This window comes from Anopheles gambiae, chromosome 3 (assembly GCF_943734735.2).
Source record: "Anopheles gambiae chromosome 3, idAnoGambNW_F1_1, whole genome shotgun sequence".
Lineage (NCBI taxonomy): Eukaryota > Metazoa > Arthropoda > Insecta > Diptera > Culicidae > Anopheles > Anopheles gambiae.
In genome coordinates this window covers 33,136,547-33,151,746 of record NC_064602.1, presented here as the reverse complement: position 1 = coordinate 33,151,746, position 15,200 = coordinate 33,136,547, and the positions used below count along the sequence as shown (strand labels likewise).

Below are 15,200 nucleotides of genomic sequence, written 5' to 3'. Positions count from 1 at the left end.
TAACTCTTCCAAAGTCAACATTAAACCCCTTTTAATAGTTTTACAACTACAATTTCTTACTATTTCTTACTATTATTTCTTGTATCAATCACACATACAAGGTTTATAAATATCTCTTCATAATTTCGCAAAAATGATTATTAAGCCATCTATTGTATATAATGTCCGCCATATCGGTACCAATTTGACCCGTTCGTTGACGTTATCTACAAACCTTGATCACATTAGTGAAGTCCTTTATCTCTTCATAGCCCTATACCCCAACACTCATCCCGATTGGGATAGTAACAGTGTACTTTTTAGAGTGATTGAAATATCCCACATTTTTTCTTGGGCAGCTAGCCCCAAAAACTAGATGGATCATTTCCAAAAAACACACATTGTCTGATCGCCTCTTCGTGTGAGGTAGCCAAACGGATGGGCACAAAGTCAAACTTCTACCACCAACTACTCCGTATATTTCCCCAACCCGTGGCCGGGAAACATGGTGTAGGGTGTCAGTTTGTTCCTTCTTTTTTTGGGGGAGTCCTCAAGTGTGTGTGTGTGTTGCCACCCCATCGGTGAGAGGATGTAGCGCATGATGGCATGATTATCATAACTCGTTTAGCCCCTGCTCCAGATACGCCTGCCGGGGGCGGCAGTTAAGTTGGCCGGCTAGCTCCCGGGGACCAAGCCATGCGAACCACCGAACCGTGTCCAATTCTTGACGGATTTGGTACCACCACTGGCCATGCGAGGTGTAGGGTTGGCCATGGGAAACCAACCCCCACCACTAGCCACCACTGGTTCATCCACAAAGCCCACAAAGCCGCCTCTCCGAATAGGATGATGGAAACGAAGGGGGGGGGGGGACATGTCCCGGCGTTAACCGGTGCCGGGAGATGGACACGAAAATGCCAGATTGAAGTGAGGAGATAAAACAAAGGCAAACATAATCAAATGAAAATCAAATATAATTAAATTGATACGTTTCCGTATCCGAAACTTCAGCTCTCTTCTGCTCTCTTTGTGTGTCTATCCCTGTCGTATCAAAAGCGCTCCACTGACTGGGCCGGAACAGCCGCCCAGTTTTTGGAATGGAATAATAAGTGAAGTGAGCAGTGTGAGTTGGTTTCGAGTGGATTAGAGATTAGAGCGGAGAGACCCGGTCGGCAACCGGACGAGCAAAGTTTTTCAACCTCCGTCGATTGATCGTATTTCGAGCCAACTGGTGCTGCTGCTGCTGCTCCGGCTTGGATGGGAGCCAACGAAGAGGAGAGGGACATTTGGCTTACGGAGAACGGCATCGGAAAGGATTACATATCACGAGTCCGCTCAGGCTAGTTTCCGGGCTTTCTCCAACTACCGCGCTCTGCACCGTTTTACAGCCGCTTTTGTCTTGCCAGGTTAGAATAATGTTCCCGGGCAAAAGGGGGCTGGGGTTTGGTCCGGTAAAATTATGAGCTGTAATTGAGAAAACTGATACTGGATTAATTAGTAACTACCGGCGCACGGTGGCGTTTTTTTGCTTTATTCATCTATTTCCCGACTAATGTAAAGTGAATTGACGTGCTGGTGGATCGAGTGGTTTCGGAGAATCGGAAAATCGAATGGAGTGGAATTCTAATCGCATCAGCTTGCAACGTTTGTTTCCACCATTAAAACGCATCGCAAACGTATGAAAGGTAGCTTCATTAGACGCTAAATATGTGTGTTCGCGGCGACATGGAGTAAAGTGCGAATGCTCCATTTTAATTATGCCATTTGCAACATTCCCAGCATCGCTCTCACTTATTAAAAACATATCGGCCAAAAGCTTTTGCATAAAAGCTCATTCTAATCATGCTTTATGTTGACTGCAAAGCGAATGAGCTGCTTCATGGTGTGATGGTTCCGAATTAATTGCTTAGCTGCCGATTACTGTGCTAAATATCGGTCGCGAGCCTGTTCGGCATTTGCTTGCTGTGTGGAGCTGTGTTCTCTATCGTACTGTAATCCCGCGAAACCAGCAACAAGCTCCCACCGGCAATGGGAATGAGGTGAGAAAATTAGAAACATAAAAAAACGCGCACCCCGAAACTTTCCACCAACGTTTTCACACTTTATTACAAACCCCTCGTAAAACAACCTTCCTTTTTGTGCTGCTAAGGATAACCCCCCGATCAGGAAGGATCATCACAAAGAAAGCGATCCAGTGTGGTGTGTTTTCGGAAGGTGAAAGTTCGGCCGGCCCCCAAAACTTCTGCTCAAGAGTGATTAGACAATCTCGAATGGTGTTGGTTTCGTGTCCGCCTGAAGCGGTATTGAGGTTAGCCCCGGTTCCGCCCGTGTGCCATCGATGCCCGTGCGCGATAAAGGATGATAATGAAAAGCGCGAAGAAAAAATAATAAGTATTCAACTTTTCCGGGTCGTGATTTCTTCGTTATTAGACACAGTGGGATTTGTAGGGACATTGTTGTGGCAAAGGAAATGTTGATGATATCAATATGGAATTCGATTTTGGAACGGAAATGTGATCCTTTTTCATTGAAATCTTAAAATTCTTGCATCTAAGTAATATTATTGAGAAACAGTATGATTATTAGTACTAGTGTAACTTCGATTTCTATCAAAACATGTAGGAATATGTCTTCAAGATGACTTTCTAATTGGAAACACAAAGATCTTGATGTGACAACTTGTTGGGAACTGTTATCTTCATTTACATTAGGAGTTCTTTTAACGGATCAAATCAGTATTAAATCATTATATGACTGAAAAACTATGAGTACAAAGGCACAACCATACAGTTTGTCCTTCGAACAATCCCACAGTGCACTTTGGTCGCGAGCTGGCCAGAGTAATAGGAGTAGAAATTCCAATCATTTTAAAAATCGTCAAATTTATTCACTTGGCCGACCCGCCGAACCGCGTTGTCTCGCAAATGTAAAACTTCCCCGATCCCGGCCCTTTTACAGAGAAAGGGCAAATTCGGTGGCAGATATTCAAGCTCCAGCTATCCCGTTCGTCTCCTTAACCCCCCCGCGCCGCGGGGATTCGTCTCAGTTATTACCAGCGCAAAACCAAGGAACAGAAAGATTTGATTTAGCCGTTCAAGGAAAAGGATAATGGCGCATCGGGAGGGGAGAAATTGGAGGGTTTTAATTTATTCCACAAAGTGACACAGAACGTAAACCATCGGCAAACCGTTAACCGGGCTGGCTGCTTCCCGTCCAGTGTGCCAAGTGGAAGCGGAAGCTTCGACGGGCGATGCCCTGGACATCTAGCCGGACGAGATCTGGGCGATTGTCCTGGGTTGCTTTTCCTCGCCGTAAGATCGCAATGACGAATGGAATGGATGGAGGTTTTTCTTCTGGAGTGCTGCAGCGGGTGGGAGGAGGAGTTGGAATGGAGCCGGAGCTGTAATGAAAAGTGCTTTCGGGAAGATTTAGGGACATAATTAAATTAAAGAGCGGCGAAGGCGTATTTTTGATGGGTTTGTGTGCCCGGGGAAGAGAAATCGGTGAACGGTGAAGATCTTATGGGCGCGCGCGAAGGCGGAAACATCGTAAAAACCAGTTAGAGAGAGGATAACCGCTTTTCTTTCCCTCGTTCCCGGTCGTCCGTCGGCTTGCTTCCGACGTCCAGAATTCTTGTGGACATGCCTGGAAAGGGAAGTAGTAGCCTACTCTATCAAATTTTGGACCAGAATGGTCGTCGAATCTCGTCGCTCGGGTGGCTAAGAGACGACGGTTTTAGTGCCCTCTGTTCCCGTCTACTCAAAAGTCCTGGAAAGTCCTTGAGTGATGCGCGAAGCACACGAGTCGAGACGATTACTGGGTCGTCTGTGGCAGGTCGTGTGCATCAAGTAGTATCGACGTGAGCTCTTCAACGGCGCCAGCCCCAAAACTGTCATGTTGTGTTTGTTTAATCCAGCAAAGCATAAAACGCCCTCCTGCAACTATGTAACTGGATACAGACAGAGAGTAATTGCATTACCCCCCTGTCTCGGTTTCGCTTCGTATTCAAATTTTAATGCATCCCAACAACAACCCCGAAAAAAATCCAACATGCTCCCTCATCATGCCCACGTGTGCGCATATCAACTTCACAGCACAATTTGGTGACACAATTTCGGCAATGCAGGAGCGCGCATGCAGGAGCAAACTCCAAAACCTAAAAACCGTAGAAACTGACACGAAAACCCTCCAGGCAGCCTCTTATCTTCTTATCCAAGGACGAAAAAAGTGGGGGAAGGAAAAACTGCTTCCTCCCATCAACGATGATTATGAGTAGATGGCAGCACGGGAGGGTTGTGCGCCCTCTGGGTTATGCCCCGGTGAAGGACACTTGAGTTATTATTGCGATTTTTGGGCTACCACCTCCGAAAAATGGTGGAAAAAGCAACCACCCCAGGCGGCGCTACACAGTGTCCACTTGGTGTTGGCAGGCAGGCAGGCCTCATGACGTTGTGACTTGTGCGGAGGCACACTTTAACGCGCCACGTACCTAAAGCGAGCACTCCTTCACCTTTCTTGGGGTTTGAGAGAGTGAGAAAAAGTGAAAAAAAACCTTGGCTTTCGTCCTGTGAAGGAACCAAGTTGGCACAAACACACTTCCACTGGTGCCATGCCTGGCTCGGTCTAAAAATACAGCAACTGAGTGCTGATTACATTTTTAAATGCTTAAAATGCTTCAAGTGATTTCAAGACCACCGCTGCCACCCGGTCCGGGGAATACAGGGTACGACACAAGTGGGCTGCGTAAGGATGGCGCGTGATTTTGTATATGACGACAGCGGGGGGCGTTGGCGTTGATCATTAAATCGAGTGCGAGAAGCCTCCGTGGACAGCGAGGGGCGAGAACACATTTTGCTCGCCCCTATGCACGGAGGCATATATTTCAGCCGAACCGAAGGCGATGGACATAATTTCGTTAACAGCGAGCTGGGGCTTTTCCCCGCTGCTAATGCTATTCCTCGCTCGGTGACTCGTGAGCTCCGCTCTACGCGGAAGGGTTTTCGGGGTGGGCTGCGATGGCACTATCGTTGTCACTGTCGGCAAAGCCAGTTGGGCGGCGAGATTTATTTGTAAGTGTGAACGGAAATTGAAAATGCCATAATAAATAGTTTGCTGCTTAAGCGGGAGGTGTGAGTTAAGTTGGGAGGAGGGCGTTTTTTGCCTGTGTTCTGGTGCTACTATTATGTATGAAAATTGTTGGACCTGCTCAGCATCAGGGATTGGCAAGTGGCGGAGTTTCAAAGTTATTATTTTCAAAATTCAATTATTATTGTTGGGTTTTGGAAATTATGTACTATTTGCTCTTAGTATCAATGAGAGCCTTGTCAATTCTTTTTTCAATTGTTTTTTTTTATATTACAGTTGTTGAATAGAGGAAAATTGTCACTCAACAGCTGCTATAAATGCTGTTAAAAATGAAAGCGTTGGCTATCAAGATGTCAATCAATTGTATCTTCTTTTATTCTACTGTAGTTCATCATTCTGACATTGGGGCCCTTTCCGTTTTAAGTTCGTAGGCTGAAATTTCAGCCTGTCAGCTGTTTGCATGGTATAGCAGTTTTCGAACAGCTATCTAAGTGAGTAGAATATACAGGTGTGCTTATCCCAAGGTGTATGAATTTAGAAGGCTGATTTTTATCGCTCCTGCTAATGAATGAAGATTTTAAGAGTGTTTTGTGTATTCGTCAAGCCTCCAAAAAGCTTATTTGAAGAAAAGTTTTCACCCATCCTGTCAAAAAGTGACATTCAAATTTGGTTATAAACAACATGCTTTGAGACCACCTGGACTTCTTCTTCTTTTTATTCTTTTTGGCTCAACAACCGTTGTCGGACTAGGCCTGCCTGTACCCACTTGTGGGGTTGGCTTCCAGTGACTTTATTGGTTGACCCCCCATAGTAGGATAGTCAGTCCTACGTATGGCGGCGCGGTCTATTTGGGGATTGAATACATGACGGGCATGTTGTTAAGTCGTGCGAGTTGACGACTGTACCATGGGACCAGCTACCTGAACTACATACACTTCAATTTTGGATTCCATCAGCAGATCTCTTTAATGCACTTCGAATTTTTTTTCGAGCAGGTACTCGAATCTAATTCTAGCTTTGAGGCTAGAATAATTTAGACTGAACATTGCAGGCTAGTTTTATGTGTGATTTTGTTAGGAGTGTTTACATTACAGCCTCCAACTGTCAAACTCCACACAACAAACTGACTATAATCGTGAAGGGCCCCACTATTTCCACTCTGTTCTTAGTTCCCATGAGAAATGCTTGCAGTTTATTATTGTTCACACCATTTTTGTTCACCACCACTAAGCTCAACTAACTTGCCGACCACTGGCTGCACTATTACGCTCCCCTTACTGTACGTTAACCACCATCGCGCTTCTCCCTGCCAAAACTATTGGCACATTTTTCGACGTAATAATTTCCACTTTTCGCACTTCACATCCTTTCCATAGCCGCTGCGACATGCCATTGGGTTTTTGTTAATTTTTGCTCTATATTCTCGTTTCCTGGTGTCTCACTCCCTCTCTCTCTCTCTCTCCCTTTTCGTGCAGGACTACACCACACCGCTAATTCTGGCTGCCGCCGGTGGACATACAGCTTGCGTCATCGAGCTGCTGGAGCAGGGTGCCGATCCGAATGCACGCCGAGTGGTAAGTAAAATGCCTTTTTGCCCATCGCCGCCACTTCCTGTGCCAGCGGCACAGCTTTGGCTGGCTGGAACGTGATACAAATTATAATATTCGCTAGCCGCCAAAGCGATGAGTTAAAAGGAGGATCCTCTTTACATTACTGCTTGCCTTCCGCATACAAAAAAAATGGTTGGTGCCCCGGTGCTTTCGGGCAAAATGTAATGGGAACATTCTTGGCCCATTCAGGGCAAGAGCGGGATTTTTGGTGTGTTCTGTACGAATGGGAAATTTCGCCAAAAAAGAAGAAGAAGAAGAAGCTATTGCTTTACGCCGGATATGCCCGAACACGCCCGGATATCGAGCTCTTATGTCTGCGGTGATGATAACGGGTGTGGAAAACAGGCCGGCCCGGGTAAAGGAAATGTGGTCCTGCTTTCCGCTTTGCCGCTTGCCGGTTAATTCCGCGCAGGAAACGAAACCCGAAAGCGCATCCATTTCAATTGAAAGGTAGTTTATGGATTGTTGTTGAATGGGAAATATTTCTTCCACGTTCTCTCCGCCCCTGCTGCTGCTGCTGCTGCTCGGTCATACGGTATAAATGTATGAAATTACGTTGCCGGGAGGATACACCCGGTTTTGGAATTATTTGTACAAAAAGTAGTTACACAAATGGTCGGAAAAATCGATGCAAAATGAAATCGTGGCGTCGCTACTGGAGTTGTGAGCTTATAGGAGTTTTAGTGTGTAATGTTTATTGCTTCGGGGCAGTGATGCTGTACTGTGATACTGTGATAAGGATGATAATTCCAGTGTTTAGTGGTTTTGATATGGAATAAAAGTTTAAACATAAATTGAAACATCTCATCTCATTTGCTTTCAACCATATACACCTCCCAACTGGCCACCAACCGACCGACCCAATTGCTAATGTGTAAAGCACGTAAAGACATAAAAATGTAACCCCACTTTTCGGGGACGCTCGGGAGAACACACAGACCAGGAGCAAACTAGAGTGTACCCCGGTGTTGGACAGCGCGTGTGGTCCGTCCATCAAGGCGAAGTAGTTTTCGAACTGCCAGTGGGCGCCCTGAAGGGTGAGGATAGATGACAAAGATCTAACAGGGTTACCATGGGAAAAATGATTTTTTACATTAAACTCCCAACTGCGTCCCTTCGTTCGGGAGACGAGCGTCCCAGAGACGCTAGGGATACGGTCATCGTTCATGCTCTCGATGTGTTTTGTGACCAGCCCAACCTTTGACAGATTCCAAAAAACGCACTCACCGTGAAGCAACACTGCTGCTTGCTTGCTTGTCAGTAGTGTTGCCAGGGGTTACACAACTGGTTAGAAGCGCACTAGAAGCGGCTGGTAACACTGCTGTGTGTAAAGTGTATTGTGTATTGTAGCCCGGCACTAACCTGGACCTTGTGTTTCGCTTTCGCTTTACTTTCAGACCGGTACGACGGCACTGTTCTTCGCTGCACAGGGCGGTTACGTGGACGTTGCCAGGATACTGCTCAAGGCAGGGGCGCCCGTCGACTGTTCGTCCGTGGTAAGCAACCATCTTGATGGCAGGTTTATTAATTTTTCTATAAAATCTAACCCCGGTACCTTTGCTGGCGATATGCTGCTTTCCGGCAAGTGTGTTGCTTTGGTGGATAGTAAAATCAATAGGATGGAAACAATAAATGAATATTATATACAAATCTGTCTGTTTGGAACGTCCTCTCTGCGAGGACAAGCAATTTTACAACACAATATGTATTAATCAGCCGTACCGGCGAACTCGTTCGACGAGAAACATTCGTCGCTCATGAGTGGACAGGGTTGTACCGGTAGGTTGGCCAGTACAAAATCTATACGGTTTTCTAATTTTTGATCTAGAGGGCTATGAAATGAGTGAAAATGAGCGTCGCGGCGAACGTTCCCATGAACGAACGAGTTCGCCGGTATGGCTGAATAAAGCTGGAAGTGGGAAAGAGCATGAACACATACTGTTTTATTCGGAGAAAGAGTAAACCCGAAGCAATTGTACCGTGTGAATTAATTAGAGAAGCGTCATCCTTTCGAAAGGAACACACACAATTGAGAAGAATATTCTGCTAACGTTATGGAAATTAAAATAACAAGGAAAAGGATAGAGAAAAGCAGCAAACAACAAACCTTTTCTATCAGGTATTTCAAAAAGTTATTGGATACACAAATTGCTTCTGATTTTATGCTTAATCTTTGGCATGTAGATTAAAAGAGAGCCCGTCGTGATGTGTCGTTTGTAAGAAAGAGGGTATAGTGTTTGTGTACTATATTTCAAAGGTTTAGTCTAGGATTTTAGCTAAATCTGTTATGTTTTTACTCAATATATCCTCAGAAATGATGTCCTTTCGTTAAATTTTAGTTCATACAAACGCTTCTTAGAAAATGCCTTAAGACCTTAAGTTATGGACCCGCTAAATTACGACTCCTACTCGCCTATTTTTGCCTCTATAGCATCAAATGATTCAATGCATTCAATTTTAGTCTCTGCGGCATCAATTTAGGACTATTTTTCCTTAAAACAATCAAATTATAGTTGTATTGTATTGTATTGTATTGTTTATTGTATTAAGTGATTGGCCAAACAAGCGGCCTTATCACTGAATTAAAACTAAAACTTAAATAACTAACGCAGTGTACAATGACAAAACGGATCAACAAAATCTAGTAGGTAGGTGCCAGTCAAATGAAATGTAACGCTGATTAAATTTACGGGCCATCGCAGTCATTGGGTCGTTCTCGCTGTATGCACGTCTTGTAAGGTCAGTTCTTATTAGTCTGTAGTTACGGAACACTCTAGGAGGGACATTTATGTTGACTCTAGCCAGTAGTTCTGGCGAATCTATCTCACCGACAATAAGTTTGGACAAAAACGTACATTGGGCATTATCACGTCTCCTAGCAAGTGTGTCCAGACCAAACAACAAACAACGAGTATGATACGATGGACGAGGGGTTACATTACGCCACGGAGTGAAGTGTAGGACAATACGAGTAACTCTCTTTTGGACAGCTTCTATTCTACTGGACCAAACACTAGAGAATGGACACCAAACTGTAGAACTAAACTCGAGGATGGAACGAACATAGGACTTATACAGAGTTAACAGGCAGTGTGGGTCATTGAGTTCTCTCGAATGTCGACGAATAAATCCTAGCATTTTGTTAGCTTTGTCTAAAATATCACAGTAATGTTGTCGGAAATCTAGTTTGCGATCCAGGGTGACTCCTAAATCCCAGACCGTATTGCACCGCGGTAGTTGTGTCCCTGATATGCTATAGATATACCTTATCGGACTAGCTATTCTAAAGAAAGACATTGACGTACACTTATCAACAGAAATTAGCAGGTCGTTATTGATACACCAGTCAGAGAAAACATCAATCGATCTTTGCAGAGAAAGAGAGTCGGAAGTGTTACGTACGATACGAAACAGCCTAACATCATCCGCATAAAGCAGACAATCTGCTTCCGTAATGGCCAGTGTGATGTCGTTAATAAAAAGCGAGAACAGCAGTGGTCCCAAGTTGCTGCCCTGAGGGACGCCAGATGAACTCTCGAAAACGTTAGAGGAGACACCATCGATTTGTACGTAGTAGCTACGTTCAGAGATATAGGACCTGAACCAATTCACCAGCGGAGTAGAGAGACCGATCCGGGCGAGCTTAGCCAACAGCAAGCGATGGTTCACACGATCAAACGCAGCCTTAAGATCAGTGTATACTGCATCCATCTGAGCTCCGGAAGTAAAGGCTGCATGGCAGTTGGAGACGAATTCCACCAGGTTTGTGGTAACACTGCGTCGAGGAAAGAAACCATGCTGGCGTGTAGAAATATAAGAACGACAGTGATACATTAGCGAGTTTTGTATGACGATCTCAAACACCTTGGCACAAGAAGGCAAGGTGGTTATACCGCGGTAGTTCTCAGCAGAGTTTTTATCCCCTTTTTTGTACACCGGAAACATCACAGAGGATTTCCAGGCCGTGGGTACAGTACTTTGTGCAAAAGAGAGTTGGTAGATTTGAGACAGAGGCTCTGCTAAAAATTCGCGGCATTTGGCAAGGATTGCCGTAGGAATACCATCGGGTCCAGGGTTGTATGAGGTTTTGACCTGCTGCAGAGCACGTAGTACAGTATCTACCGAGATAATAATATCGCGTACGTCAATGTCAACAACATCACGGGGCACATTATTTAAAGCTGCTTCTAATGATAAGCTTGCATCATCCGTAGTAAAGCAGTCCTTGAAACGATCAGCAAATAAGTTGCACATGCCTTCCTTACTGCTTGTGGAGACGTTGTTATATGTGAGAACATCGGGGAGCGAGCTGTTACCGCGTTTTGATTCAACATACCTCCAGAATCGTGTTGGGTGTCTGATGAGCGAGAATTTCACTCGAATGAGATAACGAGTATGAAGTTGTCTGTTATAGCTTCTATATACATTATGGGCAGCAATGAACCTTAATTTGGAGTGTTGTGTACCATTTGTACTGTAAAAGCGAAAGCATGACGCTTTGTTTTGCTTTAGACGGCGTAAACGTGCATCAGACCATGGTGGACTGCGACGCGGTGGCATTAGAGGACAGCAATCAGATATAAGCGCCAGTAGTGTTGTGTTAAATAGTTCCAATGCTGAGTTAACATCCGGATTACCTTCCAGGAAAGACCAGTCAGTAGATTGAAGCAGTTCAGCTAGACGGATAAAGTTAGTTCGCCTGTAGTTACGTGTGCCGGACTCACGGTTTGGTGCGGTAGAACGCCAGGAACGAGCTGTATTGCCAGCACCAGTTAAGTGTAGTTCAACAGGAGGATGATGAACATCAACGGCAACCATAGGGAAGGGTGACACCACCGGTGGGGCACAATAATGTAGGATCTCGTCAGAGACAATTATGAGATCGAGAATGTTATCCGATGCATTAGGTATAAAGTTGATCTGAGAAAGCCCATTACTATAGATGCAGTCAAGCAAAGAGCGGCAGTTGTCCGTAATTCGTGAATTCTCATAATTGATTCGCAGTGCAGGAACGTTAGAATCATCGGTGTTCCAGGAAAGATTGGGGAAGTTAAAGTCCCCGAATAGGAGAAACGTATCGGTGGTTGCACAAGCAATATTATCTATGGTGGAGCAGATAGTTTGCATGGTAGTAGTGTTGTTTACTAAATCTGGAGGAATGTACACTACACCCGTGATAAAAGTACGTTTATTACCATAAACTCTTACCCAGAGTTGCTCAACGGTATCCTGTGTAGGACAAAGTATTGTACGTAGGTGTGAAGCAACGGCAATAAGAACCCCGCCACCGGTTGATTTTTTACTATTTTTGGTGCTGCGGTCTGTTCTATACACTGTATAATTATCCGGGAACAATTCCGAGGAATCAATCGTTGAATCCAACCATGTTTCAGTCAGGATAATAACGTCATAGTGGGTTGTAGAAACATAGTCAAATACTTGATTGCATTTAGATTTCAATCCTCTAACGTTTTGGTACAGGAACAATAATTCGTCAGTATTATTACGGCAGGCGACCCCTGTAGGATTGACATGATAGCCGTGCGATTGTGTGAGTGTAGTGTCCGTTCTTTGGCGATGGTTTGTTTTGGTTTCACGATCATTAAGTTGCGTGCGCCTTTCGTCAAGCACTGCCTCAGTGGAAAAAATGTTGTTTGTTGTAGGAAAAACAATCGTCTGGTAAGTGCAATTATTATTTATTAACGTTGTTTCAGCGCCGGTGTTCTTCGTTTCTTGAGACGTGTCAGGATGATTTGTGTGGTTGTAAGTGTGCGCGATGTGCGTGGACTGAATACCGGTGAATATTAGTGGGTTTGCGGTGTTGGTGATGTGCGTGGAGTGTGTGCCGATAAAATTGTGTGATCCAGCAGTGGCGGTGAGCGAATATTTAGCACCGTAGGCAAAGTTGTAGGGGTGGAGAGACCCATTGGCGGTTGTATACGAAAATTTGCACTCGGCTGTTGAGTTCGGTAGTCAATAAATTCACGTACTGATAGGCCAAGAGGCCAGGTGTCAGGGGAAAGAGCCTTGTCACGTAGTGATAAAGGCACTAACACTTTAAACGACAGGAATGAGAGTGTAGCCGTATTTGTACCCTGGCGAATAAGACAGTATGCTGTAGCATCGTCAATGGATAAAGCTTGTTTGACCATTTGTACAATTTGGTCACTGGTTGTATCGGGAGAGAGCCGGGAAATATACAACGCGCATTTTTGCACCGCGGAATGAGCGGGAACTATTTTGATAGGAAAAGCTGCTATATCCTTTTTTGTGCCAGTTATCACAGGTGGTGCATGAGTTTTGCGTTGAACATCGTCAATTCGCTTCGTATTGTTGTTTTGGCTATTTCTTTGATTGCTCGTAGCACCGAATGTAAACAATGCGTGATTGTCCTTAATGACATCGGAAAACAAACGTTTGGATGGATTTATGCGACGAATTTTTGCGGGAGGGTGACTGCTACGTGGAGTTTTTAGGTCAAGTTGGCTCATCCGTGCAAATCCAGTTTTAATTTCGTTAGTCAATGGCTCCATAACGGTCTTGATGCTTTCGGCTACTGTCGTTATTGCCGCCTGGAATCCAGATTGCATGGCTGCGTCTTTTACGAACTTGGTGCGCGGATTCATGAAGACGTTGTTGCAGCCAATACAGCACCAGTGTAATTGTTTATATTCCGAAATGCGCAGGAACAGATCAGCGGGAACCGAAGTGCAGCGCTGATGAAATGGAGAGTCGCACAGGCAGCAGCTGATAGATGCCTCCGCAATTTCCATAGTGCAGGCGTTGCAAATACGGGCCATTCTACGGGAAACGGTGCAGGTTGTCGTTGCAGCAACAAGAGCGATGGCGGTCAGGACGCGTGAACTCCGACGCGATCCGAAATGCGAAATATGCGCGAGTTTTTGGGTCACAGAGATAAACGCACTAATGCACGATATACGAACGGTGTTCTAAAATATTGTGATTATACAGAAACCGAAAAATAGTGTGATAAACAGCGCGATTTTCAAGAAAATATACTGAGCGATATGCGAAAGCGACTTTTACGTTACGTTTACGTTGTCATATATCTGCTCAAATACGTTGTAAATTTGTCTTTGGTAGTACAAGAGTCGAAAATTGTTAACTTAGGGCCAAAAACAGGTGTGTCTAGAGTAAAAAATTGATGCCTTAAGTCCGGGTTACAGCCTGAGTGAAAGTGAATATTAAATTTCATTTCTTTTGGTGTTGAGTAAGCCATATTCTGATTAATATTAAATGATATATAGGGGAAAAATTTAAAACTTCACGTTCAAATTCTTTCGAACTGTAATCCGGGCTTTAGAGAGAAGCATAGATGCTTATTATAAAGAACTGATGCGTTTTTTTATCTGACCGGACGCATTGTTTGTCGAAATACAGGGTTTACCTAGCCAATCGGGCGTCGTCAAAACGTTATCGGTCGCCGTAAATACTTTTTCGGGCGACGTAAACCCTCAATTGGGCACTGTCATTTCTATTCGGGCCTTGTGAAGTATGAATCGGGCAAAGTACAGAATGAATTGGGCCTACTTTATATTTTGTTGCTTTCCATCTGTAAAACAATACTTTTTTGCTAGTAGTTGAACTGATATGTAAGAATATTCACTATTTATAAGTTTAATCACATAAAAAATTATTCAAATTCCTTTTTTAAAATTTTTAATTCAAACCCGTACAATGCAATTTGGTTTTATATATTTTTTAAAGTATAATATGTTTGGTGATTTAATTAGGTGAACATTTTAAAATAATATATAATAAGTTAAACAACATGCAAAATACTTATTTTTAAACAACTTGATGGATCAAACACTCCGAAGCTACCGATTTGACACCTTCAAGAGTAGGACGCTTTCATTCTGTACTATGCCCGTTTCATACTTCACAAGGCCCGAATAGAAATGACAGTGCCCAATTGAGGGTTTACGTCGCCCGAAAAAGTATTTACGGCGACCGATAACGCTTTGACGATGCCGGATTGGCTAGGTAAACCCTGTAATCGTCAAAAATCCATAAACAATGCAAACTTTAAATAATGAAAATTGTCACAAATTGATAACTGAGAGACATAACTTGATCGCTCCATGGTAAAATTTTGGATTAAAAGGAATGTGTAAATCGAGTATTTAGGTTTATTAGGCTAATTAGATGTTTGAGGAGAAGAAATCATTGTTTTACTCTGAATTTTGGTACAATTTAGTGCAATGAAAAACAAACCTAGATGTGGATCATATATTCCCTTAAGCATGACTAATGGCTGCTAAGCATAATCAACTGTCAGTATTTTAATACCTTTTTTGTGGCCCTTAAGCTTTCTGCACGGACCTTACGCTCGCACCTAACAGGATGTAACGTAAATGAAAAATCATTGTTAAAACTGTCGAAGTAAATTAACAGCAGCGTGTGGAGCTCTTTAGAATAGCCATTGAGGGAAGCAAAACGTGTAAAAACGAAGCAAAAAAAAAAAAAAACCAAATATTCAACATATTATACAAAGAATGCACT

General features: G+C 43.8%; 1 protein-coding gene across 2 annotated transcripts in view; it reads left to right on the top strand.

The window, feature by feature from the left end:
• Window positions 1-15,200, top strand: part of LOC1269227 (ankyrin repeat domain-containing protein 29) — a 238,270-nt gene that overhangs the window by 209,774 nt on the left and 13,296 nt on the right. For both annotated transcript variants that reach the window (XM_061659119.1, XM_061659118.1), the window contains exons 4-5: window positions 6,540-6,638; window positions 8,072-8,170. In XM_061659119.1, coding sequence (XP_061515103.1) covers window positions 6,540-6,638; window positions 8,072-8,170 — 198 coding nt within the window. The remainder of the gene's footprint in view (window positions 1-6,539; window positions 6,639-8,071; window positions 8,171-15,200) is intronic.